This window comes from Apis mellifera, linkage group LG11 (genome assembly GCF_003254395.2).
Source record: "Apis mellifera strain DH4 linkage group LG11, Amel_HAv3.1, whole genome shotgun sequence".
NCBI lineage: Eukaryota > Metazoa > Arthropoda > Insecta > Hymenoptera > Apidae > Apis > Apis mellifera.
This window is the reverse complement of record NC_037648.1, coordinates 12,427,649-12,454,160: the sequence shown is the minus strand read 5'-3', so window position 1 is coordinate 12,454,160 and position 26,512 is coordinate 12,427,649. Positions and strand designations below refer to the sequence as shown.

General features: G+C 30.8%; 3 protein-coding genes across 5 annotated transcripts in view; all 3 read right to left on the bottom strand.

Annotated features, from left to right (window-relative positions):
• LOC408354 (nuclear factor of activated T-cells 5) overlaps positions 1 to 7,145 on the bottom strand; it is a 49,640-nt gene extending 42,495 nt beyond the window's left edge. Inside the window, exon 1 of the mRNA XM_026443842.1 lies at positions 6,935 to 7,145. Coding sequence (XP_026299627.1) covers positions 6,935 to 7,007 — 73 coding nt within the window. The 5' untranslated portion in view covers positions 7,008 to 7,145. The remainder of the gene's footprint in view (positions 1 to 6,934) is intronic.
• Positions 7,146 to 7,622: 477 nt separating this feature from the next.
• LOC552651 (stress response protein NST1) lies at positions 7,623 to 18,252 on the bottom strand. 3 transcript variants are annotated; one of them, XM_625026.5, is made up of 7 exons: positions 18,066 to 18,252; positions 17,243 to 17,297; positions 11,146 to 11,501; positions 10,925 to 11,065; positions 10,697 to 10,837; positions 10,305 to 10,457; positions 7,623 to 9,930 (listed from the first exon to the last, which is right to left on the bottom strand). In XM_625026.5, exons 2-7 carry the CDS (start codon positions 17,274 to 17,276, stop codon positions 9,838 to 9,840), a joined length of 918 nt encoding a protein of 305 aa, XP_625029.2. In that variant the 5' UTR covers positions 17,277 to 17,297; positions 18,066 to 18,252; the 3' UTR covers positions 7,623 to 9,837. The 3 variants fall into 3 exon arrangements, with proteins under 3 accessions (XP_625029.2, XP_006566426.1, XP_006566427.1); XM_006566363.3 differs by lacking the exons at positions 17,243 to 17,297; positions 18,066 to 18,252 and adding exons at positions 12,509 to 12,598; positions 13,664 to 14,049; XM_006566364.3 differs by lacking the exons at positions 10,305 to 10,457; positions 17,243 to 17,297; positions 18,066 to 18,252 and adding exons at positions 12,509 to 12,598; positions 13,664 to 14,039.
• A 1,408-nt stretch (positions 18,253 to 19,660) lies between these two features.
• Positions 19,661 to 26,484, bottom strand: LOC410331 (transcription elongation factor SPT6-like). The gene is given in 11 exon segments (NM_001277299.1): positions 19,661 to 20,199; positions 20,297 to 20,699; positions 20,798 to 21,038; positions 21,117 to 21,633; positions 21,724 to 24,758; positions 24,845 to 25,091; positions 25,163 to 25,314; positions 25,396 to 25,515; positions 25,592 to 25,779; positions 26,240 to 26,327; positions 26,397 to 26,484. Coding segments are annotated over 11 exon segments (5,241 nt in total). The 5' UTR covers positions 26,436 to 26,484; the 3' UTR covers positions 19,661 to 19,988.
• Positions 26,485 to 26,512: the final 28 nt, after the last annotated feature.

Here is a 26,512-nt window from a genome sequence, read left to right as displayed (position 1 = left end):
GAGAAACCTCTCATTTTAAATAGAAACAGAGGTATAATTTAATCGTAGTCGACCGGTTGCCAGCGAATATCGTATATGTACACGATAGGATAGATAACATCTCGACTTCCTCTTATTAAAAAAAAAAAAAAATACGCGATACACATCTCGGTGATATACATCTCGATCGACGTTATATCCATCGTGTATAATCGAAGGAACGGTTCGTCGTATACAAACAAATATAAAAACCGATATCTCGTCTCTGCTAGGCAACCAGTGTTGCGCCTCTGACGCAAATTTATCCCCCCGTATCGCACAACTCCCGATGATGATTTCATGCGCATTCGCGATTTTATTCGACATATTCGCGTCTCCTCCTCGCCAGAGAGAACCAGTCTCCACCGCCAGTCGAACAGCCGAGGACACATTCCGGCTTTGCGTATTATACACTTTCGAAATTTGCTTTATAAATTTATGTAAGAGCAGCAAGCATTTCGTTCGTTCGAAACATTGAACTAATATTAACAAACTCTTTAAACTCTAAATTATATACTCTACTTTTAAATTCTTATTGGAAATAAAGATTTTTTTTTTCTTTTTTAGGAGTACTCAAATTTAGATTAGCACAATCTCTATCGAAATCGATCCGTGTAAGTCAAGTATCTCTACGTTTATCTTGAATTATGAGAGCAGGTTCAAACAAATTACGAGATATTAAAGGAAGCGGTTTGAAAAAATAGTGGATTGGTTTTTGGCTCAGGTCCGTGGGTACGCCAACACCCAAAGGACTCACGAAAGCGGGTTTTTTGGAGCTACGTGAAACGAACGTAGAACCTCAGAACCCGTCGGTCCCCCTTGCGGTAAACTAGAAAAATACTATTCGCGAATTCTGCAAGAATATTCTTCTATAATTCTATCGTTTCTCTATATTCTATTGAATTTTGAAAATTTCCTCGATAATGACGAAATATTGATTCGATAAATTTTACCAAGATTTCATCCGATACGTGATCAATAATCGAGAACGAAACAAGAAATCGCGATCGCGATTGAAAAAAGAATCGTGCTCGAGTTTTTCCCTTCGATAATCGGTTCAACGCGCTCCTCAACCGTAAAAAATTTGCATTACGTAAGTGATCAATGCTCAAACATTCTCAACGTTGATCGATCTCGTTAAATTGTGACATATGTTTCAATCTATACGCTTTTTCTCTCTTTTTTTTTCTTTTTTTTTTTTTTTTTAGGTCATGTTGAACGATAAGTTTTATCAGAAACGGGGATCTTCGTTCGATCGAAATTGGGACAATTTCGAGAATGAGCTCGAAATAAACGATCTATCTTTAGAATATAAAATAAAGATTTTTATATTTTGTATTATATATATCTAGAAAATTTATCATCGCTGAACTAGTAATAATATTAGTTCGAGAGAGAGAGAGAGAGAGAGAAAAAAAATCTTCAATCTTTTAAGTGTTAAGATACGGATAAATAAAGATACACGCGGTTAGCCTGTTAAAGTTGACGTTTATCATGCACGTTAAAAGGAAAAAAGTAAATTAATATCGTTCCAAAGATCCTATCCTATAAACCTATTTCACCTAAGATTATATTTAAAATTAGCAAAGGTGTCCAATAGTGAGTTGTACACGGAAGTGGATTCCTTTTTTATTCTTATTTTTCTTTCTCCTCTTCCCTCTTAGTATATTTTCTTCTTCTTGAATTTTTACAAAAATTGTCGTACGTTTAACACGGTGACGCGAACGTCAACCAGATAATTCGCGTATTATCACACTCGATGCACAAGACGCAAGGCCTAAATGACGCGAATACGATAAAATTGCGGCGCGTGTGACAGTAGCAGGATCGACACTCTCAAGAAAGGAAGGGGGGGAAAAAAGATTCTTTTCAACCGTCTTTTCGCGTTGGAACACGCGAAAGGATACGAATCGATAGCCGGCTCTCTTACGTAACTGTCCGCAGATAAGCGTAGCTAGAAATCCAACGGCAATCTTCAGAAGTTAAGTGTCAAGCGAGATAGCGAATCCAATGCTCGAAACAACGGGCGCTGTTCTGAATTAAGAAGATGTCGAAGATGCGAGATTCCCCTCCCCCCTCCCTCTCGTGTGTGTGAAGAAAGGAGAAATTAATCCGTCGCGCGATTGCATTACAATTTCGACCGGTTGATAATACGACGACGACGACGACGACGATGATAACCGTGTTTATGTAATATATTTTGCGATGGTTTCGGAGTGGACTCGCGGAGAGAAATCGCGTAAATAGACGTTTAAAATAGACACGTTCGAAAATTATTGCCCAACCAATGTTATTTCCTTCGTTGTTAAACCGAGCGTCGTTAATCGGCCGGTTAGCTTTGAAATGGAAGCGAGAGAGAGCGAGAGTGAGCGAGCGAACGAGCGAGAGAGAGAGAGAGAGAGCGAGAGCGAGAGAGAGAGAGAAGGGGAAAAAATTATTTTTTTTTTTTCTTTTATCAAAATTCGCACACGCGACGATTCGTACACATACGTACGCGCATATATATGCGCCGTGAGCCTGCGTGGCCAGTTGATTATAAAATAAATAGCACGATTTTTCTTGCTAAATGTAACCCCCGCGATAAAGCACGGCGAGGACGGATAGGATCTAAAGAGGCGGTGTCGGGCGCCGCGGCGCCAGTCGTCCCTCTGTGGTCAGGCAGGAATTGTAGGCCAAATGAAATGCAGTGGACGACCGGGAGGGGAAGAAAAAAAAAAAAAAAGGAAAAAAAAGGAAAAAAAAAATAGAGGACTTCCGAGTGAATTTCCGATTGAAAGTCCGAGATGAAAGCCAATCGTGTTTTTTTATCGGACAAATTAATCTGTAAAATACGATTTTAAATATAGATTTAGAATATTTATATTAATTATATTGTTACAGGATTTATATATTTAATATTTTAATAGCAATGAACGAAGGGATTAAATGGAATTAATGATATTTAGGGACCATAAAAGGGAGACGATAAAAAAAATCGACATATCTGTAACGAAGAAAGTTGTTCGAGAGAGAATGGAGAGAGAGAGAGAGAGAGAGAAAGGCTGCATCGACCGAGAAGGTGGCACCGTCATAAATTGTTAAGATCAGTGTAGATTGACGGTGATTGAAACTAGATTACAAAGGCCTTGAGTCGCTTAACACCCGTCGTTGGATTCATTGACCGTTATTCCTTCGAGAAAATTTTTCCTCGGACTCGATGCAAAAACGTAAAATCCGACCGGTCCTTGACGACTTTTAGAGGCGTATGATAATTCGCCAACGTATGCGTATGCATTCGCATCCAAATATCCGAATTAAGTCTCCCGAACTCTGGACCAAAACATGAAGATGTAAAGTGATTCGGCGAAAAAAAAAAAAAAAAGAAAAAAAAAAGATTTTTTTAAAATATTGAAAAAAGAAGAGAGAAAAGTAAAGAATTCGAAAATAAACATAAGCGATTACGATAGAAATAAACATTTTTTTTTTTTTCGAATAATGAAAAAAAAAAAGTGGGAGAATAATCCCGCTGCATCGAATACGAATCGATAAAACGATTATTATTCAAATAGGTTTGCATCGGTATTAAAACGGTCGTTTAGATTCGCTGCGCTAGGCCGAGGTCCGTTCGTTGCCATCAATTAGACCGCCTATATACACTACGAAGCCATGCATTCGTACAACTTTGGACAATTTCGATAAGGGTTCAATTGATTTATTTTTTTTTTTTTCCCTTTCTTTCGATCAATGTCTATTAATTAATCCCGTTGTACGCTATATTAATAATAATATCGTATCGGCTTAACGAAGTGTACGATGGAACAATCGATATTTAGAATTACGATTCGATCGTACGAGCAAAATATATTTTTCGATATATAATATAATATTCACAATGATAAATGACACTCCGATGTTAGCACGTTTAAAAAATTTTGAAAGTAATTATATCTTTTTTTAACTTAATTTAATTTTAACCTAATTGATTCGATTTTTAATTAATATAGTAAAATACATAATTTTTATCTTTTTGAATATTTATTTTCAATGATACATGTAAAATAATTTTAAAAATTCATAGGAACGCAGGAAACTAGTTCCACTTAATTTACCCACTTGTATATTACCTATACCGTTATCCTATTCGAAAGATATCTGTCAGAGATACCTGGGCCATTATGGTTATTTGGCTGTTGCAAGATACAGATTCTATAGCTGGACAAAGTTTATAAAGTCGATATCACGGCATCGCTATCGTATCGAGAAAAAAAAAACAGTACAAATAGATCATAAAATTGGTCAATGAACGATTTCAACGAATATCACCATCGATTTGAATTATCATGAAATTAAGAGATTTTCAAAAACCAAACTCTGATTGTAAAATGTATTTCTAGATGTTACAGACGCAATAATAATATGTTATCTTGTTTGAGAAACGCAGAAATTTTCGGATAGAATTGAACGAGATAATAATTTACATTCCGATGATTGTAATTACTTCGAGAAAAAATACGAGAAGAAGAAAAAAAAATATATATATTTCGAAAGCGTTAGAAGCCACGTGGCCCGTCAAGCATCGTTAATGAGTGTAAATGATAATTAGTTTTCTTATCATGGTCGAGTTCTATGTGAACGGTCTTTATTCTCGTTACATTAACGACATCTTCGTTTTCTCATATTTTCGTATTTTGTATTTCCTTGATAATTGTAGTAACGATTAAGAAAAACGACCAAGTAATCCATAAAAAAAGAATAACAGTTTCATTCTTCTTATTGACAACGCGCTCTAGTCATTTATATTAACGATAAATAAATTTATATATGATTTAAATTAAAAATTTATCTATCATCGACTACAAATAAGTACTGTTAAGTAAAAAAAAAAAACAATATCATTCGTTATTTTTATTCAATCAATATTTCTTTTTTAAATATCGCTTAATATTAAAAAAAAATTAAAAATCAAATTTATTCTTTAAATATTCATCGACAAAGGAAAATGAAACAAATTTTTACGAAACTTATAAAAATTTCCCAAATTTTCTAATTCTATCGTAAAAATTGCATGTGGTAAACTCGATCGATCAAGTTGTAGATATATGACATGCTAAAGGAACGGAAAAGCGCAATACGAAGACAGAAATATCGCAAGGTATCGAACGCGAAATCAACTTGATGCGTTCCGTCGGGTTAAAAACATCGATCCGCGTCTTTATCGTCATGGTAACACATGCACTTATACAATTATCCTTGTGTGAAACTATTGAATGTATGTTTCCATACGATACTGTGACGGTATGTACGCACACAGTTGTACGTATTATGTACGAACATGTACGTACCTCTCCTCTATTTGTTATCTTACTCTATCTTTCTTGCTCTATTCTTATCGCAGCATGCTAAGAATGCATTTTCACGGTTTCACTAACACGCACCTTCCGTGTGATGTGTGCGAAACAAATTCATCTCGTTGAAATAGTTTTGTAATAATTCAATTAAATCTATAAATTGTATTCCTATAAAATTATCGACAATAGGAACAATTTAACAGTTTTGTCTTAATAAATTTATTATTATTTGCGCGAATATTGTCGTTGATGTAAAAATTGTATTTGAAAATAATAAATCCAAAATGTTATATAAATATTTTGAGAAAAAATAATAGTAACTTTTGATTATATATATAATAGTAGTATTGCATAAGATTAAAGCGTATCAAGGTAAATATTATTAATGTTAGAAATACATATCATGGATCATCTATTTTATATATACATGTAAGTAGTTACAGATAATGTCTAAAATAATAATTTTATGGCGTATTTTTATATTTAATTAAATATAAATTAATTAACAAAAATTCTTGAAAATTTGTTTATATAGAAATAAAAATATATAAAATATTGATTCGTTTTACATAGAAAAAAAAATTATTCGTAAAATAAGACGATTCTAATTGAAAGTAATCTAATGCGAAAATAGCTACGCAATTAACACAAAGAAGTCAATGCCTTACAAATTTTATTATAATAATATATTTTAAAAGAATAGTATTTTATACCCAACTAAAAAATATAACCAATGTTAAATAATAACAATATCAGTTGCACGTTAAATGAAGAAATAAAATTCAAATTTATTGATAAATCGTTATGTTTGATACATAACGAATATTAATTTATTCTCAAGTTTGATTTGAATTTATATAAGAAATCTTATTATCGTATTCCAATGGTAAACTCGTACCAAGACTGACAGAGAACTAAGAATCAACTGATATCTAAAGTATCAGAACCAACTATGAATCATGTTTACAAATACACGAGAAAGAAATGCATTTATATATGCAGCGTATTGAGGCGTCCATATTGAAAACAGCATAACCTCACTAAATGCTTTGTAGCGCATGTTATCTTTTATAATAATGTATATTACTGATTTTGCTTTAATCATAAAATTGTTTAATTTAATTATCACAAAAGATCAATAGTTATCTTTACGAAGTAAAATATAAATACGCAATTATTTCTTTCTCTTTTTTAAAATGTATATGTTTTTATGCATAACCCTAATAATTGACATTATTGCAATCGAGCATTCTATGATTCTTTAAAACATATAAAAATATTTTTACTTCAAAAAATACATATCGAATTACATATTGAAATTTTATCGGTTCAAACAAGAATTTCAAATTTTAATATGCAAATAGAACATTGTTTACATTGAATACACTTTTATATAAAATTTAATAGTTAATTTCATACTTATTCACTGAACGTAAATTAAAACACGTAATTAATTTTTACATGTTCGGCCATATTGTGTTGATACCATGGAAAACGATTAGAGGGACCGAGAACGCAGCAGGGCTATCTCGTCGACTGGCAGGCGAACCATTTCGCAAATTTCCTGGCATACCAATCTATCCACTTACCGGCTGTGGCTTTGGTGTTTTTCCCATGATGCCTCCTGTTCTTCTTCTCCGATAATCGGCTCTTCAGTAACATCGTACACGCACTTTATCACGATTTTTATCACTTGTCTTACACTGGCTACGCATTATTATTCACCCGCACGGCAGCCATTTGCCCTCTACCTACTCGGCTATAAAGCCTGCCGCCGTTTCGTTTAGCCTTTGGCTTTCGGCCATTCGACAGCTCGTGACGTCATCTGAATCTTGGTGACGTATCTATATTTTCCTTATATTCGAATAATTTAATTTCAAAATTAAAAGATTATAAGAAAATTATAATAGTAATTTTCTATATATAATATTTTATAATAAGTTTTTAAATAACTAATATTAATATAAGTAGCAAAATTATTATGATGAAAATACGATATATTTTTTTCATAATGAACAGGGCTCTTCGATTCATAGGAAATTAAATAACATTGTTAAGATTTCAAAATAATCTGTTTTACCAAGAGTTGGTTATGTTTAAACTGTAGACTAAAATCACGGCGCCAAATCTATACGCTCTAAAAATGAAAAAATTTCAATTAAAATATTTTTATCAAATTATAATGTTTTAATTAATAAAATAATAATACTCAAATTTATGAAATAAATCAAGGAGAAATTAATTAAAAGGGTACTTGTAATAAAAAACAAATTAACGTAAGTGCGTGTAGGTATGGCCTTTTACTTCACACAATGAGATTCTCTTTTTTTTAAACACATATTATTTCAATTAAAGCTTAAATAAATGTCGAAGGCAACCGATATATCATTAAAAAATTGGTTTCTCGCGATATCTTTTTTGTTCCAATAGAAATTTATTTTATAATAATGGTTTTGCAAGAATTGATTTGCTTCTGTCGCTCCACTATAAGACAATTACCAAAGCTCACAAGAAACCATACGTACATTAGTAACCATATTACATATATATACCATCGCATAGAAATCTATATATATATATATATTTATATATTATAACGTAAATTGAAAAGAGAGGACAATCATAATATACATACGTCGGGCATCTATATAATAATTATACGAAATACATTTTGCAAAAGATCACAACAATTATGCAAAAATAGACGTTATTCATCACTTGTCATAACCGCAAGAAAAATGAAATCTTTTATCTGTTTTCTTGATGTTGCAACACGTGACAAATTAACCGCAACACTCGGCAATATAGGTGTTACAGTTATATATTCGTCGACATAAAAATTCTAATGTTTTCTTTTTCAATCTCTTTTTTTAATTAATCTTTTTTCTTCGCATTAATTTGCAATAGCCCCTTGTAAAAATTTTCTGTGCAATTTCAATACCTAAGATAGTAAGGTATCGGTTGCAATATCACTGCGACATATCTTCTTTTTATCTCTTTTTTTTTATGATGATACCGTGACCAGAGCTAAAAGTTTCTTCTCGTTTATGGTATCCCCTATATATATGAATATCTAAAAAGGCCGAGGAACCATTAGCTGCCTATTACATTACGAGAAGAATTTGCGAAAATATTTGCGAAAACTTTGCTCCGGTACGGTGTTTACTTCTAGTACTTCCAGCGATGATATATATGAACAAAATTAAGGCCCCTAGCCACGGTATCCGTTCAAGCATAGAGGAATTAAATGTCTCTCTCTCTCCTCCGTTCTCTCTCTCACATTCTCACTTAAACACTACACATTTTTGACAAATAATTAAGTCATCACAGAAGCATCATATTATCATATTCAATTAGACTACATATTTTGTGAATCTTGTTCAGTTAGCGCAGTAATATTACAATGATCGAGTACAAAATGGTTTTAAAGTTTTCAAGCCTAGTATAAAGCACTATTATATATATTATAAGTGTGCTTACATGTCGGCACATACCATACACATACATATGTATAGTTATTATATATGGTATGTGTACACACATATGGTCGCAATTACCACTTAAAATCTAATTGTAGCGATAGTATTCTATCATTATTCTACGATTAAAAGCAAAGTTTTTAATGAACAAAACACCAAAAAATTATATAAAAAAGATATAAGAGTTAAAAAAAATAATTAATAGGAATAAAAAATTGTAAACATTTGAATGCGATAATTACGATTATGATTTAATTTGTTTTTTTTTTTTGATTTTAAATTTAAACAAAATAAATTTTTTAATGAGATAAATGATTAAACAACAATATCATAATTATTAATAAAAAAGAAAATATACAAAAACAAGTATTGTAAGAATTATAAAATATTAATTATTGACATACACAATCGACCACAATACATAAGGTATTTTTAATGCCATCTTTTAGAAGATCCACAATTGTGTAAGTGGTAGGCACGTTATAACTGAAAATATTTTACACGCCATATCTTTCAATCAAATATTCGTACATGTTAGTACATATATTCGTGTACACTTAAAAACAAAAAAAAAAAAAAAAAAGTGTATTTAGGTAAAGGCAGTGATATTCCTTGCACAAGTAGAAAGTGAGAGGAAAAATTGATTAATTCTCCACAATATAAACGTTTCTTTAATCATTTCGAATATTTTATCTAACTGGATATTTAATTCCCCATCCATTGTAATAAAATAAAACCATTAAAATTGCAAATTTCTTCAACTACTATTAAATCGCTTGCATAAGTTCTTTAATTTTCTTTCAGCGAACGAAAATGGCACAAAGCGTAATGGAGTCTGATAAAGCACAGCGAGTGCAACTCCTTAGTTTATTTCAAGGTTTAAACACATAACTCCGATGATCTATTCAGCGAGTGACTCTGCAAGCTTGTAGTCAAATCCCGCTCTCCTCTTTCCTCGATTTTGTAACGATGAAAAGATATTTTAACGAGGATTGCAATTAAGAATAACGTTTTTACCCAGAGCTAGCAGTCTCCTTTTCAGCAGGCAAGGCAGATTGTTCAGATAGAGCTGCTTTATTCTGTCTTACCATCTCCGCACGCCTCTCCTTTAGGAAAAGAAAAAAGAAATGATAATTTAAACTGACAATTTATAAGGATCATCTATTTTAAATTAAAAATGTTTAATTATGTCATGCTAATACTCATATTAAGCTAACATCTATTATAAAGTATAATAGCTTATAAATGCAGGATCATGCTGAAAAGAAAATGATAAAAAAATTAGATGTATAATTATACATAATATAACTGAATTCCTATAACGAAGATTTTCTGCAACATAATATGGTGAAGCACGATTAAAATTGATTAAAAATTCTAATGATAACTGTAACCTAATGAATTTCTACTGAAACTTAATCAGTGAAACTCAATCAGAGACAATAAGAATATTGAATCAACAAAAAAAGGACGAAATTACATGCTGGCGAATAGCCTGCACACGACGTTGAATCTCTCGCTGTCGGTTCTGCTCCGCAGTAGAAACCCTCTTGTCAAATTCGAACTTTTTCACCAGAAGTTCTCTCGTGGCGCACTCTGCTATCTGACGCACTTTTGCTATCTTCACAGTGTTCTAAATGACCATTTCAAATTCCCTTATTGGGTAACATTGTCTACAAAATGTAAGAAAGGATTTCCACTAATAAGAAAGCCAAGTTTAGAAAATTCCTACACATCCTGTATTTTCAAAACTTGACCGAATCACATACTTTTACAGAAGCGAGAAATCCTTCCTGATACTAGCCAAAATAATCCAATAAAAAGTTCATAAAACTAATATTTTAATTCTGAATGATGTACAAACAGACTTACATGATTGCGTAGCTTTTCTTTCTGTTCACGTTCGAGATTCTGACGACGTTCGTGAGCTTGATCCAATTTGCCTTGAATTTGAGATTCAAGTTGCTGTACGCGCTCAGTTAATCCTTGACGTACACGGGCTACTTGTTCCTCCTAAAAATAAAAAAAATTAAATAATACATATTATAATACAACATATATAAATAATTTTACGAATACAAATTAATCAATAATACAAACATGTTCTTTAAGGCGATCCAGCATCTTTTTAATGTTTTCATCGCGTTGAGCAGCAGCAGATTTTAACTTCTCTTCAACGGCACAACGAACTTCTTGAGTCTGTTGTTCGAGACTTAAACGAGTTTTTTCCACACTTTCTAACTATAATCAAAAATCACAATAATAATAATGACATTTAAATAATAAAATTATACATATAAAAAAAAAATTTCAGAACTAACGTGTTCTTTCAATTTATTCTTCAATTCTGCAATGTGAGCCTCTCGCTTTTCTTCTGTATTATTCATTTTAGCATCTAAAGATTCACGAGTCGCAGCGATGAAAGCAGCGCTAAGTTCATCTTTTTTGCGAGCTGCTTCTTCAATTTTGCTAAGCTTAGCGGCAAGAGCAGCGAGTTTATGAGCTTCCAAAGAAAGTCTTCTTTCCTCTGCTGCTCGAAGCTTGTCTTCAATAGCGACTTGTTGAGTCGGACTCGTTTGTGGGGGCGACGGTGCTCTTTTCGGTACTGTTGGTTCTGCTAAGATTACCTCGTAACACAATCCACCCTTCGATTTCTCTTGGCATCGAATCTCAGTTGCTATAACGCATTAATAAATAAAATAAATTAGTAAAAATATCGATGATTCAATAAAATTATTTCTTAAGTATTGTTTAATATATGTAAAAAAATATTAATATATTCTAAAAAATAATGTATTAAAAAAAATATTATTAATATAAATGTAATATTAAACTATAATACTTGTATTCATGTATATATGTTTTATATCTAACGTTATAAATATAAAACAAGAAATTATTTGAATGTTGTGATATAATTCAATGATTAATTTTTATCATATCAATTAATTACAGAAATATAAAATAAATTAATTATCGCCATTTGTAATGTGGCCAAAATCTATATATGCGTAACAACAGCATCTTTATATTTTTTTCACTATTTTACATATTGTTTCCTATCAAACACAATGGAATTAAAAAATATCCATCTACCAGATCGACGAGATATAAATCACTTTAGCAAAAAATTTTTCCATTCCATTTATTCCATCCAACTCGACTTCGTACATGAGGCAATTACGGAAGTATGACTCAGAGACGCGAGAAGGAAAGATCGATCAGCCTACGGGACGATTGTCTTTAGGCGCCGCGACGTCTAGCGTCGACACACGCACATTTCAGTAGCCATCCTACGTACACCATATCAGAGTGTTCTTCCGACATTTGCCGGCTTCGATTTATAATTTATCGACGATAGATTGGCGACCGTTTGTCACGAGTTCGTTGCACTTTCCAGCGAATGCACGGATAATCGATCGAAAGCTTATCCACGTTTCAATGCTATCTAACAAAATATAAAACAAAGATGTATATCAAGATATTCAACAATAAAGTTTTCTATTTTAATTTTTTTGATTTTTTTTTTCTATATCATCAATTGTTAACTATAAACGATTTCTAATTAAAGGATAAATATTGTAATTAAATTTGATTCGAATTATTAAGTTGATTGTAGAAATTAATTTAAAAGTAAATAGTTCAATGGCGAGATTCGTCAATTAAAAAGCGATATATACTCACTAATAAACTTTACTTTCTTCGGCTGTTTGGTTCGCGGCTTTCCTTTGCCGCTGGGCTTCTTGAAGGGAGCATTGCCCCTTCTATCTCCCGCTTCGAAAATTGAGAATCAATGAGTGGCGTATTACTGTAGGGACCAGGAAAACAGGAATCGCGTTTTAATTATCGGGAAATCGATGCAACCGTCTCCTCGCTATCGGTTAACAACCGAAGGTGGCCATCTTGGGCCGCACCCCGATCGTTGTGTAGAGGCTTTCCATCGAGCACGTGCGTTTATCGACTATTTCTGCAATTTTTCTAAATACATGCAGAAATTCGATGCAACTCGATGATTGAAAAGGGAAAAAATGAATTTTATAATTGTATTGCCATTGTTACGAAGTGGCGCAAAACTAGAAAATAATAAAACAAAGGTAATTTCAAAACAAATTAAAATGTTAAATTAAAATAAAAATGGAGAATAATGAATATTACCGATTAAATTTTTACGGTGGATCAGCAGCACTAATCGATGATAATATACAATAGATACCGATTAGTAGAAGGTAGAGAAGAAATTGATCGAACTGCAGCTACCTGGGATAATACGATACCAACATAATATCGACCATCGTTGACTGCGGTAAAAATACCATCAAGTTCAAAACGCGTATATTTAACAAGAGAGGACGTTTAAGGGAAACAGGAAATTGCTTCGCCTCTCCTGTATCAAATTAATTCGAATATATATATATATATATATATATATATATATATATTCGACCATGGTTGAAAAAAAAAACTCTTAATATAGTTTACAAATTAAAAAATCTAGTAAATAAAATAATAAATAAATAAATAAAATAATTAAACATATTTTTACAAAATCGGTTTAACAATGGTGATTTTAAAGTTGATATTGGTAAAGATAGAGGATAGAGGTAAGAAAATTCCATGTTGAAATAAACGCAAAGATATGACAAATTGGATTAAAAGAATTCTTTCTCATCACTTCGAGCGAGGAGTCATTCACCGTTGTATCGACTCCTCCCTTCTTCTAGCTCCGTATACTACTATCATAGGAATATAAAAAGGGAGAAAAACTAGAATACGAAAAACGGTTGCATCATTTCTTCCCAATTGTGACAAGAGGTGGCGAATTGTAATAAGAGCACTCACCTATGATGCCCAATGGTGCTTTGCAGCTATGACAGAAGCACTGCAGCACTGAGTCGCGCACAAGACCGATCAACATATTTCTGATATTCGGTTGTTACTGCTGTTACGCGCCAACCGCGCTCCGTATTCGGCGAAATTAAACAAGCTCGGCAAACGACTACGACGTTGAATGAAAAGAGGGAGCGCAGAGCGAAGAATCGGCGAGAGGACACGTCCGAGCAAAGAGGAGGGCCGGAAGTGGTTAAACTCGTATCTGGGGCGGTGGCTGGAGGGCGACTGATCCGCACAGTGCGCCACGACGCCCGGCGTCGCTCAATATCCACCCACTGGCGCCTCTTGCGCCCCTAGTCGCGGCGGACCACCCCACGCTGCAGCGAACAGCCTACCCGACGACAAGCCACCCTTCCACCTCTGCTAACCTCCAACCTCCAACCTCCACCTCGAACGGCCTTAACATATCTATATCGTGGACCCGGCTAGGTGCCGGTCGCTAGGCACGTGTGGAAGCCTATGTGGAGGCGTAAAATACCATCTGTCCAACCCCAACCACCCGCTCGAGCCTCTTATATTTTGACTCAACCCTGTACCAATGCTTGCTGATCAATGAACGATGTCTTTTTTTTCGCGAGCTTTTTTCCGAAATTCTCCAATTTATCCAAATATATATTTGCGTTTCTTTAATCTTTGCAAATTTAAAAAATTTAATTATGGATCGTGAATATAAATTCTTACGTATTTCGATTCGATAAATTTCCAAGGAAAATTCAATTGGTTGGAAGAAAATATTTTTTAATTAAATAATATCGAAATATCGTATGTGAATGAGTTTGAAGTATCGACAGTTTTTTTTAAAGTATTACTCATTAATTTTCCGCAGTTTATCGATTTTAATATACGAAAAGATTTTACGTAACTAACGCCCTATTTCGCGTCTCTTATAAATCAAGCCCTACCACTCTATCCTGCCCTTGCTTAGCTGCGACATCGAGAATATGATCTTCGAATTGACGACTTTGCAATATGCACCCCTAAAGAGGACTCGTGGAATGCTGAGAAATCTTGTTTCGATTGTTCCGTGTTAAGCACTTCTAGTTGAATTTTACTTACTTAGAACGTACTTAGACATATAAAAATTTATTAATCTTATTTCTTCGGTTCTTGAAAAGTGATTTCGTTCCGTTGATGTGCTCAACCATTTGTTCCTTTCTAGTTTCTAAGGAAATTCATCCAATACTTTTTGTTAACAACTTGACATTTAAAATAGATGGCCCTTTCTACGAAATTATTTGTTATTTTAACATATCATTTCCTCTATTCTCAAACGATTAGATTATTATATTCATTTTCTTGATTTTTTTTTCAAATTTTCATTCGGTATAACGATATTTTAATAAACCGTATTTAAATGATTTCAAACAAATCGTAGAGGACAATACCACGGGTAATCGAAGTGAGAAAATATGGGACGCAAATGACAATAATCGTTGTTCCGTAAACTTTTCCATTTGACAGGAACGATCGAACAATAGCAATGTCGGGATTCCGTGACGCATTACGGTCGAAGGATACGCCATAAAGTGAATGAATCTCCTACACCTGGATCGATATCGTGGAATATTTTCAGAACTCGGAACGAGGGAATAGGCGATGTTAATAATGCAGTCACCCCTTTTTCCACTGGTCACGAACCGTGGTAAATTGCGCAGAAATCGACGTATTCTAATAGAAATCGAGACTTGATATTTACCAAGATTTTCTTTTTTTTTTTTTCAATTCCAGTTAACTTTCCAACATTTTTCATTTAAATTTCCATCCAACGCAATAATATAAATTACATCATTATATTTCTCCATCCCAAAAAAACTTATTCTGCAATTAAGCAAAGTAAGATAATTCCATTGCAATTAATTAGAAAATATATTTAATTGAAAAGAAAGAGCAAATTCGTGGAATGTTGATTATCTTGATTATATTTAATGAGTTTCACTTACTCATTATATTTAATTGATATTTAAAAATTTCAAAAGTTAATAAAAAAAAAAAGAAAAGAAAAAAAGAAAAAAGAATCGAGCGAAATCGAGATCTGGTCAAGAAAAGTGCATCACGTTTTAAAACGTGATTTATCATTGCATGCCCTTTAAGGAAGGAAGAAATTCAACGGTGAGTTTCACCGAGAGGAAATGATTATGGACATTTCACCCGATATATCTTGCACGCTGCACCAAACAATCCGATTAACCTACGCACTTCAATGTCACCGTGTGTACGCTGTTTAAAGTCGACCAGAGCCAGTCTTCTCTTTTACGGATGCAAGAGGAACTTGAATCTCATTCTTCACAACATCGAAAGAGGAGAGTGTGAAAAGAGCGAGGAACGAGGTTTAAGTCGCGTGTTAGTATTGGCGCAGTGTTCAATTGTGAAACAGCATTATTTATCGATACGCAACACTTATGCGGGTTCCGTTACACTGTGTATCCGGTAATGGGAGATCAATAAAATTGTTCTCCATATAATTATTCGTATTGCGAAATTGATATCAATCAGGCGATGTATAAAATAATCTATATTCAAGTCATGTAAGATATGTTTTCAATTATTACACGAATTTTATATGAAACTTTATTCTGCAAAAACATAATACTTTCTGCAATGTTTACCGAAATTGAATTATTTGAAATATAAGAATAAGTTTACGAACAATGCAAATTTTATTTTTTAAATTCCAATATCCAAAATCAATTTTTGAAATTAGATATAAATATATATTTTGAGTTTATACTTAAAAAAATTAAAATAATTAATCTTTATTAAATATAGAATAAATATTTAATTTGCAAATATGAAAATATCACAATAATGATTTATCGAAAAAAATTTAGTGACATTTTCATAATTGAGAACCACTGAAAAGCGTTCGAGCACTGCAGTTGAATCAAGCTGCAGTTGCCACGGCAAACTGCAGACTACACTCCTCCGAGGACGCCAATGGAGGGCTCTGACCTCTTCTTGGCAACTATCTACTTTTCGCTGCTTTAGGGTGTATTCCTATTCCCATCTAAATTGTCTTTAATTAACAATCCTTTGTTGTGCTGAGTTTATTATTGAACGTGCAAAAATATTACGCCTAATTCGCGAACAACCTCTTTTTTGGCATAAAATTTTGATTTATTATTCATAACAATTCTGGAAATTCGTCAGAAATAATGACTTGAAAAAATCATCAAACATAACATGCATTGAATAATCATGTAATCAATCACATTAATATGTAACACATACTTATTAATTGTATACAAGTGTACAAATATTCGTATATATAATATTTAATAAGTTATATTATTCAAATCTTTAAAATAAAACAATTGAATCATTAATCATGATATAATGAAAAATTAAACATTTTATATATTATAAGAAGGTATATCTTCTGCCTACAAATATATCGTATAATTGATTTTTTTTTTAAATTCAAAAAAATATATTGTATAAATTAAAAATATTAATTATAAAAATTATTAATTTGTTATTATTTTTAGAAATTAATATGAAGAATTTTTATATAGAAATTTTGTCACTTACATTCATTAACGTGCGATTCAGTAGCCGCAGCCATTGTGGCAATAACTGTATGTCACTGTAAAATAATATATCTGATTTTATAAACTGAAGTTAAAAATAGTTCATTGAAATTTTCTATAAATATTTTCCTCTTAATTTAATATATACGTATTTATTATATTTAATCATTTTTATTATAATAATGTCACGCGTGAAGCTTATTTCAAACAAAGGAAGTATGTAAAAAAAATATACGCTATTTATACATTACGACTAAATTTGAAGAAAATGAAAAAAATTGAAATATTTTGATATATATTGTGATATTATGATATATATTTTTATTTTTGAAGATACGATAAGAGGAAAATATTATATCGTATGACGTATTTATTATTTCTATACTAATTCTATACCAAACAAAGTAAATGACATTCGAAATTTTTCAAAATCATTTGCACAATAGAACAATCAAAAAATCAGGTATATATACATTAATCTGATGTTCAATAACATATAATTTCATGACATAAAATATCTTTTTCATATTTTTTGAGAAATATGTATCTCAGCAAAATTATTTAAACACAATCAAAGAAACTTGAAGTTATGATTACTTCTACGCATGATCACATTCAAAAAAACGTATTGCAGTCAAATTATAAATCGAATGCGGAAGATGACGTTTAGGATTATTGTAAAAAAAAAACAACGGCACTTTCTTTGTTTCGTATTGAACATTGATTAAGTATAAAAGTGGATAAGCGAGGTCTCTTTGTTCGTGGCGTCTCTTTGTCACCAAACAAACTTATCGTTATAGATTGGAAATAAACATTTAACTTACCTGTTTTTCCTTTAAAAGAACAAAGAAACGATTATTGAACAATACGGTAGATACTAGAAATAGAAACGATCACCAATACACTGGATAATGCTAGGAGATCTGAACGGTCGCTGGACTTGCTGGCTGCTTTTATTGCGACATGCAAGTATCTTTGTGTAACCAACGATTCACACTGGTTAACATTTGGCTACACGTACGACACATACGTACATTTTGTCAAAGTGCTCGAATGTTCGGGAGTTTTTATTGGTCGAGCTTGGTGATCGGTTCATCGTCATTGGTTAGTTTGAATTTGAAGCGTTGGCTGAATTGTAACAGGACGTGTCATGTGAATCCTTTACCACGCATTCGCAGTACTGTTTTCATCGTTTAAAAGATGATCGTTGTAAATATAATATATCTAAACGAGGTAAACACTGTTTTATTTATATTTTTTATAATTGTAATTTGACGATTTTGTTATAATTACAATATTGTATTATTTTATTAAAATATTTATTTTTGTCAAGAAGAAATTATCATTAATTATATATTTGTAATAATTCAATAATGTTCAATAATAATGAGTTTATTTACGAATTTAAAATATGAAATGAATTTTTTGCATGCATTTTATATTAAATTAATTAAAAATATTGCAAAAATTAATTTATTAAATACATGTTAAATATAATATTAGAAAAATATAAATTTATAAAAATACATGTGTCCATATTTTCGACTGAGACACGATCACACAGTTTAAAAAAAAATCATTCTGGATGAATCATATGTCTACATCTCCAGCAACGTGTGTATTAATGTGTAGGATGTTGTGACCGTTGTGCGACCATAAGAACGTAAAAATTCGTTCCAAATATGGTGGAGTTGTTATAACTGGTTTCGATAATTTTACAAGAAAACACAATATATTCGTTTTTAAGATTTTTTTATTTCCACTTATTTAATAAATTATCAAAAAATCATTGTACAAAATATTTAGCAAAATATTCAATTATATAATTTCTAGATATATAATATTTTGTGTTATTATATTTGTTTGAATACATCGCACATTGCATTTTTTTCATTTCATCAAATCAAATAGATATTATATTGATAAAATAAAAATAAAAAAAATATTAAAATAATATAATATCTATAAATAAAATTGTAATTCATAAATGATTAAAAAACGACATTTTATTTAGTACATCTTTAATGTTACTAATGTTCATAATAAAATATGTCAAAATTGAATATACTTAAGCTAGTACATTAATATCAAATCGATTTTATTATACAAATAAGATTTATGTATATTATGTATATTTCTTGATTAAGGCAGTATCTGAATATTATAATTTATAGAACTTTATTTTAAATGATATATTGAGCAAATATATATTATTTAGAATTGATTATTTAAAAATTTTATTGAGGTAGAATATTTTAGACTTTATATATATGTAAAAAAAGAAAAAAAAAAAAAAAAAAAAAAAAAGAGAGAGAACTGAATATTTCTGCAATAAAATATAATGTTTACTAATGTTTACTAAACGGAAGTATAAAATTGACATTAAATTGATTCCATTCAATTTCAATTATAACAAAAATTGGCGCAAGATATCTCGTTCATAATATCATCTAGGTGATATTATGGTAAGGAAATATATTCATTATATTATATCGCAAAAAGATTAAATATCTTTTGATCACGATTGTAAAATTCGTAACAAATCTAGAAAAAATTTCTAGAAAAGATGTATAATTTATACATATAATAAATACGTATTATTTAACATTACAGAAAATGTTTTAGATTAATTAGAAAATACGAACATACACGTTTGTTTTAACTTACTCTTTTTTTTTTTCTTAATAAAGTAGAGTATAATTTCAGGTAACCAATTGTCCTAGCTACATATAAAATATATTATTGCCTCAACTTTCATCATATAAAGGAGTACCATCTCCACTTAGAGACATACTCCGAGGACTAGAATTTGTAAATGGAGTTCCTCTAGGAGATTTGTAAGACGGAGTACGAACAGATGGAGTACGAACAGATGGTGTTCTATTGCGTGGAGTTGCCCTTTCATTTTGAATTTCTTGATTTCGTGGCGTTTTCCTAGATTCGTCATATTTTGGAGTACTGTTAAAATTAAAAAAATAATATTTTATTAATATTTAAATATCTAAATATTTATTTTGAATATTTAATTTGAATAATTAAAAATAATTATATTTACAATTCTTTGGAAGTAGATTGCTTTGATCGAGCCCATGCTTCCGCGGCTTTTGACCAATTCGTTGCATTAGAAGAGTTAGAAACAGATCTGTGAGATCTTGCAGTTCTATGTGAATTTGAATTCATTGCAGGAGGAATTGGTTGTAAAAATGGTCCTTGAGCATGACTGGGTGTTTGTGGATGATGAGGTGTATGATGTGGTGTATGATATGGAGTCATAAACGGAGTTTGCCCGGAAGGTGTATATGGTGTACTTCCATAAACACCATAATTACTGACACTAGCAGCACCTGGAGTATATGGTGGATAATGATGTGGAGTATGATTTGCTACTTTTGAAAGAGAATGTAGCATATGATGTGGCATATTTTGTGCCACTCTCTGTATTGTATCTGGATTTACTCCTGAAAAAATATAAAAATAATAATATAAAAATAAATTTCAATATAACAAAAATTATCATAATGATTTAATATTTTATATTTAATATCATAAAATTTACCATTTACTCCAGGAGTAGTACCATTATATGGTGTTCTAGAAGTCATAGCTCCATGTGGAGTACCAGGTGTACTTTGACCTGGTATAGGATCTCTAAAATGTTCCTTAAACCAACGGAATAAATCGCTTAATCTACTGAACATTTGACCTCTAAATCGAAATCCATCAGGTGACACAGTGATATATTCATGACGACAACGAGTTCGTGGTAAATACGAAAGTAAAAATTTTCCAGGATAATTCTAAAATATAAAAATAAGAAATTTAAAGAATGAATTTAATTGAGAATATTAATAAATATTAAATATTTTCAAACATACTTTAGCAGCAGATACAATATATGGTATTCCACCAGGATTTTGTTTTTTTTGTTCCTTTAAAATTTCTTCTGCTTTATCTTTAATACCCTCTATATTTGGTTTATAATATTTAAAATCTATTAGTTCCGAAACATAGGCAGACATTGGATTAATATGTCTTGCAATAATTTCATCTAAATCTTCAAATTCTTCATTGCCAATCCACAAACTGCGACCCAAAGAGAATGTATTTTCTTTTCCTTCTTCTCTTATATCAATATGTTGATAAATATTGTCTGTAACTTTCCATGTTACAGTCAAATGATCAGCTCCTTTACTACTAGGTCGTATTATTGCTTCTCCTTGTTTCATAGTTTGCATTAATTTTTCAACTTCAGCAAAACCAATATTATAAAAATTGGGATGAATTATAACTCTTTTTACATAAGTTTGTCTTTGTTGCACTTTCTTAGTATCCTCTTCAGTTTTTATATCTTTATCTTCTGCTTCTGTATCATAATAAACGTCTCGCTGCGGTCTAAAAAACAATATAAATAAAATATTACTTATAGAAATTATGAAAATTTATAAGTAAAATATAATTATTTATTAAGACATTCATGATTACCTCCATTCATGATTTTTATCAACTAGATCGCTGGTTTTGCTAGTACATTCAACGCTAAATCGTTCTACTTCGATCTTTATTATACGACAATGAATTACTTGTCCAACACGTACTCTTTCTTCTGGATTAGCGACATGTTTGTCAGATAAATTTTTTACATGAATATAACCGGATATTCCATTATCTAATCGTAAACGAATTCCAGTTGCTTTCCCTGGACATGCACCGGCATCAAAATGATTCCATACTTCAGACAATTCTGGAAAATCATTTTTTAAACAAAATGGACATTGCCACAATCCAGTTTCATCATTTCGAACAGGATTTGCCTGATCTAATTGTTCTCCTTGTGGTTTTCTATGACTTATACCAACAACTGTAGCCAAAACTAATTTACCAACATAAAAAGTTTCTGGAGTTTCTTTAGTCAAAATATCGAATAATTTTTCAGTATTTGGAGATTGATAAGATATACGAAGATCTTTGTATCTACAATTAAGTTCAGCTCTTATATCATAAAGAGTAATGCACTTATTTCCAAAACCCTGTCTTTCAAGTTCTTCTGCAAATGCATCTAGATCTAAATCCTTTAATCTTTCTGGTGATTCAAGAATTTCTTCTAAAGCTCCAGCAGGATTTGCATCTTCATCATCATATTCTAAAGCATCTACTGCCATTTTTCTAGCCCATTCATATGTTTCCGGATGTACACGCGAACCATCTAGAACTTCTACATATGCCTCTGTGCTGTCCCCTAAACTATTTGTATCAATTTTAATAAAACCAGCACAGTTGACAAATACTTTAGGTCCCATATGACATGCTGTTATAAGTTGAGTTCTATTTTCTAATCTTTGATTAGTTTGCTTTAAAATCTTAATCAGAGCTTGTCCTTTTCTGGGTCCTAAACCACATACAAATTGTACTAAATTTGCTGTATAAGGCTGTTGAACTGCTCTATTTAAATCTACTCCCACTTCATTTATACGATTTATAAATTCTAAATATAAATTTTCTATAAGATCCTCTTTAGAAAGTTGATCTTGCAAAGAATGATATTTAAGGCACAGAATTTCTTCATCAATTGTACATAATTGAGAGAACTCTAACAAAGGATCTTGTATTCTCCTTGCTAAAGATATAGCTTGTCTTAATAGTTCTGGGTAATCTCTAAATTCAGATATACTTCTATTACTATTTGCATAAACTTTAGCAAGTTCATTATCACATATTTCAACTTGAATTGAAGGATATTGTTCTTCCTCCATGAGATTAGATATACATTCTTTTATATCACTTACTATCATTAATGCTTCTCTAGTTTCACCACTTACTACCACAACATGTGGTTTTTTTGTGGCAATAAAATTTTTAATTGCTAATAAATCAGCTTCTTTCAATATTTTTTCATTATCTCTAAAACTATTTTTACGTTTTAATATATGTGGTAATCTTAAATAATCAGTACATTCTCCATCTGGAGAAATTATGCAAGTAAAAGCAGCTTGAGATGGATCAGGCACATAAGCTATACCCATCACACGAATTCCTTTACTAGTATTCCATTCTTCATCATCTTCTTCAGGAAATTCACAAGTATATGGAGCAATTTTTATCCAATTGTACATTTTACGGCAACAAGCTTTCATAACGCATTCTTTTGCCTCTATTAAAAGATTAGATCGTAATTCTTTTTTCAATTGCGGTATTATAATACGATTTAAAGCTATTTCAACACTACCAGTTCTTAATGTATTCCAATCCTGTACACTTTTACTAAACTCATCTCTATAATATAGTTGCTTTATTTCATCAATATAATTATTGCTAGTATTTCCTTCTATTATATCACTAAAGGAAAGTATAACTAATTTATCTTCTTCTGCTATAATTAGTTTTAAAAATTGATCACCAACAAGATCTCGTACAGGCTTATTTTTAAGATATTTTAATCCATAAATGGCATGAGCCTCATCTATCTCTTTTATTCCTTTTTTAGTTGGTTTTATAGATAATTTTGCTCTCTCCATATACATTTCTCTAACACATTTGCGCACTAATGGTTCATGCGCTAATTGAATTGCAACCATTAATTGTGCAGCTTTAAGTACTTCTTCATTTGTGTTAAAAATTGCTGAACAAAAATCATTTGCTACTATTGCAGGTTCTGTTGGATCTTGATCTACTTCATGGCGTTGATAATTATCTCGAAGATTTTCAGCAAAATGTTCTGGAGAGAGACCAAATCTTTTAGCAAATCCATCTAAACCAGCCTTTTTACAAATATAATAAGGACCTTTCCTAATTGGTTTTTTTAATAATTCGTCTATTTCTTCTTCTTCATCATCTACATCTGCAATTTCTTCAGGAAGATCTTCTCCATTTTCTTCAGCTTTCTCGATCTGTTGTTTTCTTTTCTCCAATTTAGCTTTTTTTTGCGCTTCTTTCTCTTTTTTGCGTACATCTTCTTGCATAACTGATACATCCTCATTATAATATAACATAAAATGTCGATAAATATCATTCAGTTCTTCAAAAGTCTGGATATTTTTAAGTCGTTCAATATCATCATCTTTAATAATTCGTATGTTATCAGGTAATGGAGCATCTGGATGTTTCATAATCTCGTCTAATTGAAAATTTCTCATTTTTTCAAACAATTTCAATAAATTTTCCTTTCTTTGTTTAAGTTGACACCATTTCATATCAAACTTATAAATTTTCCACAAATCATTAATATTTAACTCTGGTAAAACATATTCTTTTCTATAAAATGATATAAATGGAACTTCAAAGTTTTGATTACGCATGAAATCTAAAGCTTTTTTAATTTTGTTGACCGTTTGAGGGCCTTTTCTAGCTCTTTCTTTGGCTTCTTCATTGAGATGAGCATCTTGTATTGAAATTGTCGGTTGACAAAATGCCTGTTTGTATATCCATTCTGCTTCAAGATCTAATTCATCTGAACCTTCTACAGTTGATGTAATAGGAATAGCGCGAAGTTGCATGCGTTCAGGAATGTCTGTTATACGAATCTAAAATATAATATATACATATATTAAGAAGTTCAAATATTATTTATAAATATTGATGATAAATTAGTGTTATTTTTAATAATTACCTCATTGTCTATATCAGTAAAATGACCGCGTATAAGTTCGCTAGGTTCATATACTTCAAAGATACTTTTTTTTGTACTCCTTTTTTTAAGATGTTGTTTTGACCGTCTTGGTCGATCTTCTATCTCGTCATGAATATAATCATCTTCTTCTTCATCTTCTTCATCTTCAAACTCATCTTCTCCATATTTTCCAAATTCATCATAATCAAAATCTATACCAAAAATATCTTGAGCTTCTTGTAAAGCACTGTAATAAGTATATAAATTAATATATGTTATATCATAATATATTATATTTATAATGCAAAAAATTCTTACGCATCAGAAAAAATAGGTTTTTTCTTCTTTCTTTTCTCAGCTATAGGTATTCCATCACCATCCACAATGAAATCATCCTCATCTTCACTTTCTTCTTCGTCAAATCCTTCCACTTCACCTCTGTGACTAACTTCACTTCTTTCTTCATCTTCCTACAGGAATAATAAATGATTATTTAATTTCTTTTATATATTATTAAACCAATCACATATAAATCTTATTTTAAAAATTACTTCTCCAGAGCCTTGAAATAATTCATTTGCAATAGCATCTCTTTCATCATCTACTTCTCTTTCTTCTTCTCCTTCTGATTCTTCATCTTGTATTCTTCGCAAACGTTTAAAACGACGTTTCTAAAAAAATAAAATCATATTAAAAAATTGTGAAATTATATGAAATATCTTACATTATTTTTGCAATTGTATATACCCTTTCAACTTTAACTCCTAAATTTTCTTCAAGTAGATCATAATCTTCATCCTCTAAACGATCATCAAAATCTTCATCATCGCTTTTTTTACGTTTTCTAGAATAATCAGATCCATCGCTATCTTCTCCATCATTATCATCTTCAATTGGATTATCATCAATAAGCCCTGGAACTTCTCCTTCATCTTCTATTCATATTAAAGATAAGTAAAAAAAGATAAGTAAAATTTAAACAAAAATTTTAAATAATAATAAATATTTAATATATTAATAATATTATGAATATCCGATTTTCGGGTCGGGTTAGACAGAATCTTGAAAGTACACAAATAGTTTCGAATTGTATTTCAAATTTTGAAATTACGGATATTTATATATCAAAAAAGTTTTTCTCGTCCAAAATAAAAAAAATTTCCAATTCGAATCCGAATTACAAATCGAATATATTTCTAGTTTAAATATTAATATTATATAATATTAATATTGTATTAATATAATAATTAATATAATATTAATATTGTATAAATGGTTATAGTTTTTTAAATATTATTTTTTCTAGAACTTTCAAGCAGATATTTTAGCAAAATATAATATATTTAAATATATTTAATTAGAAATACTATATAAATGCATTTTTGTACGAATTACCTTCATCGTCATCTTCATCATCACTATCTTGCATAGCTTTTAATTTTTTAAGTTTTTTTCTTTCGTTAACATCTAGTTCCTCCTCCTCCTACAATATCACAAAATGTTATTAGGTTATGCAAAATAAAATGTCGTTATTTTATATTTTATTACTTACCTCACTTTCTTCTGCTTCAGCATCTAAATAATCTGCCATTTTTTAATAAAAATATGAAACTTTTCAAAAGTAATATATAAAAAAATTATTAATAAAACAAAATAACAGACGGAACA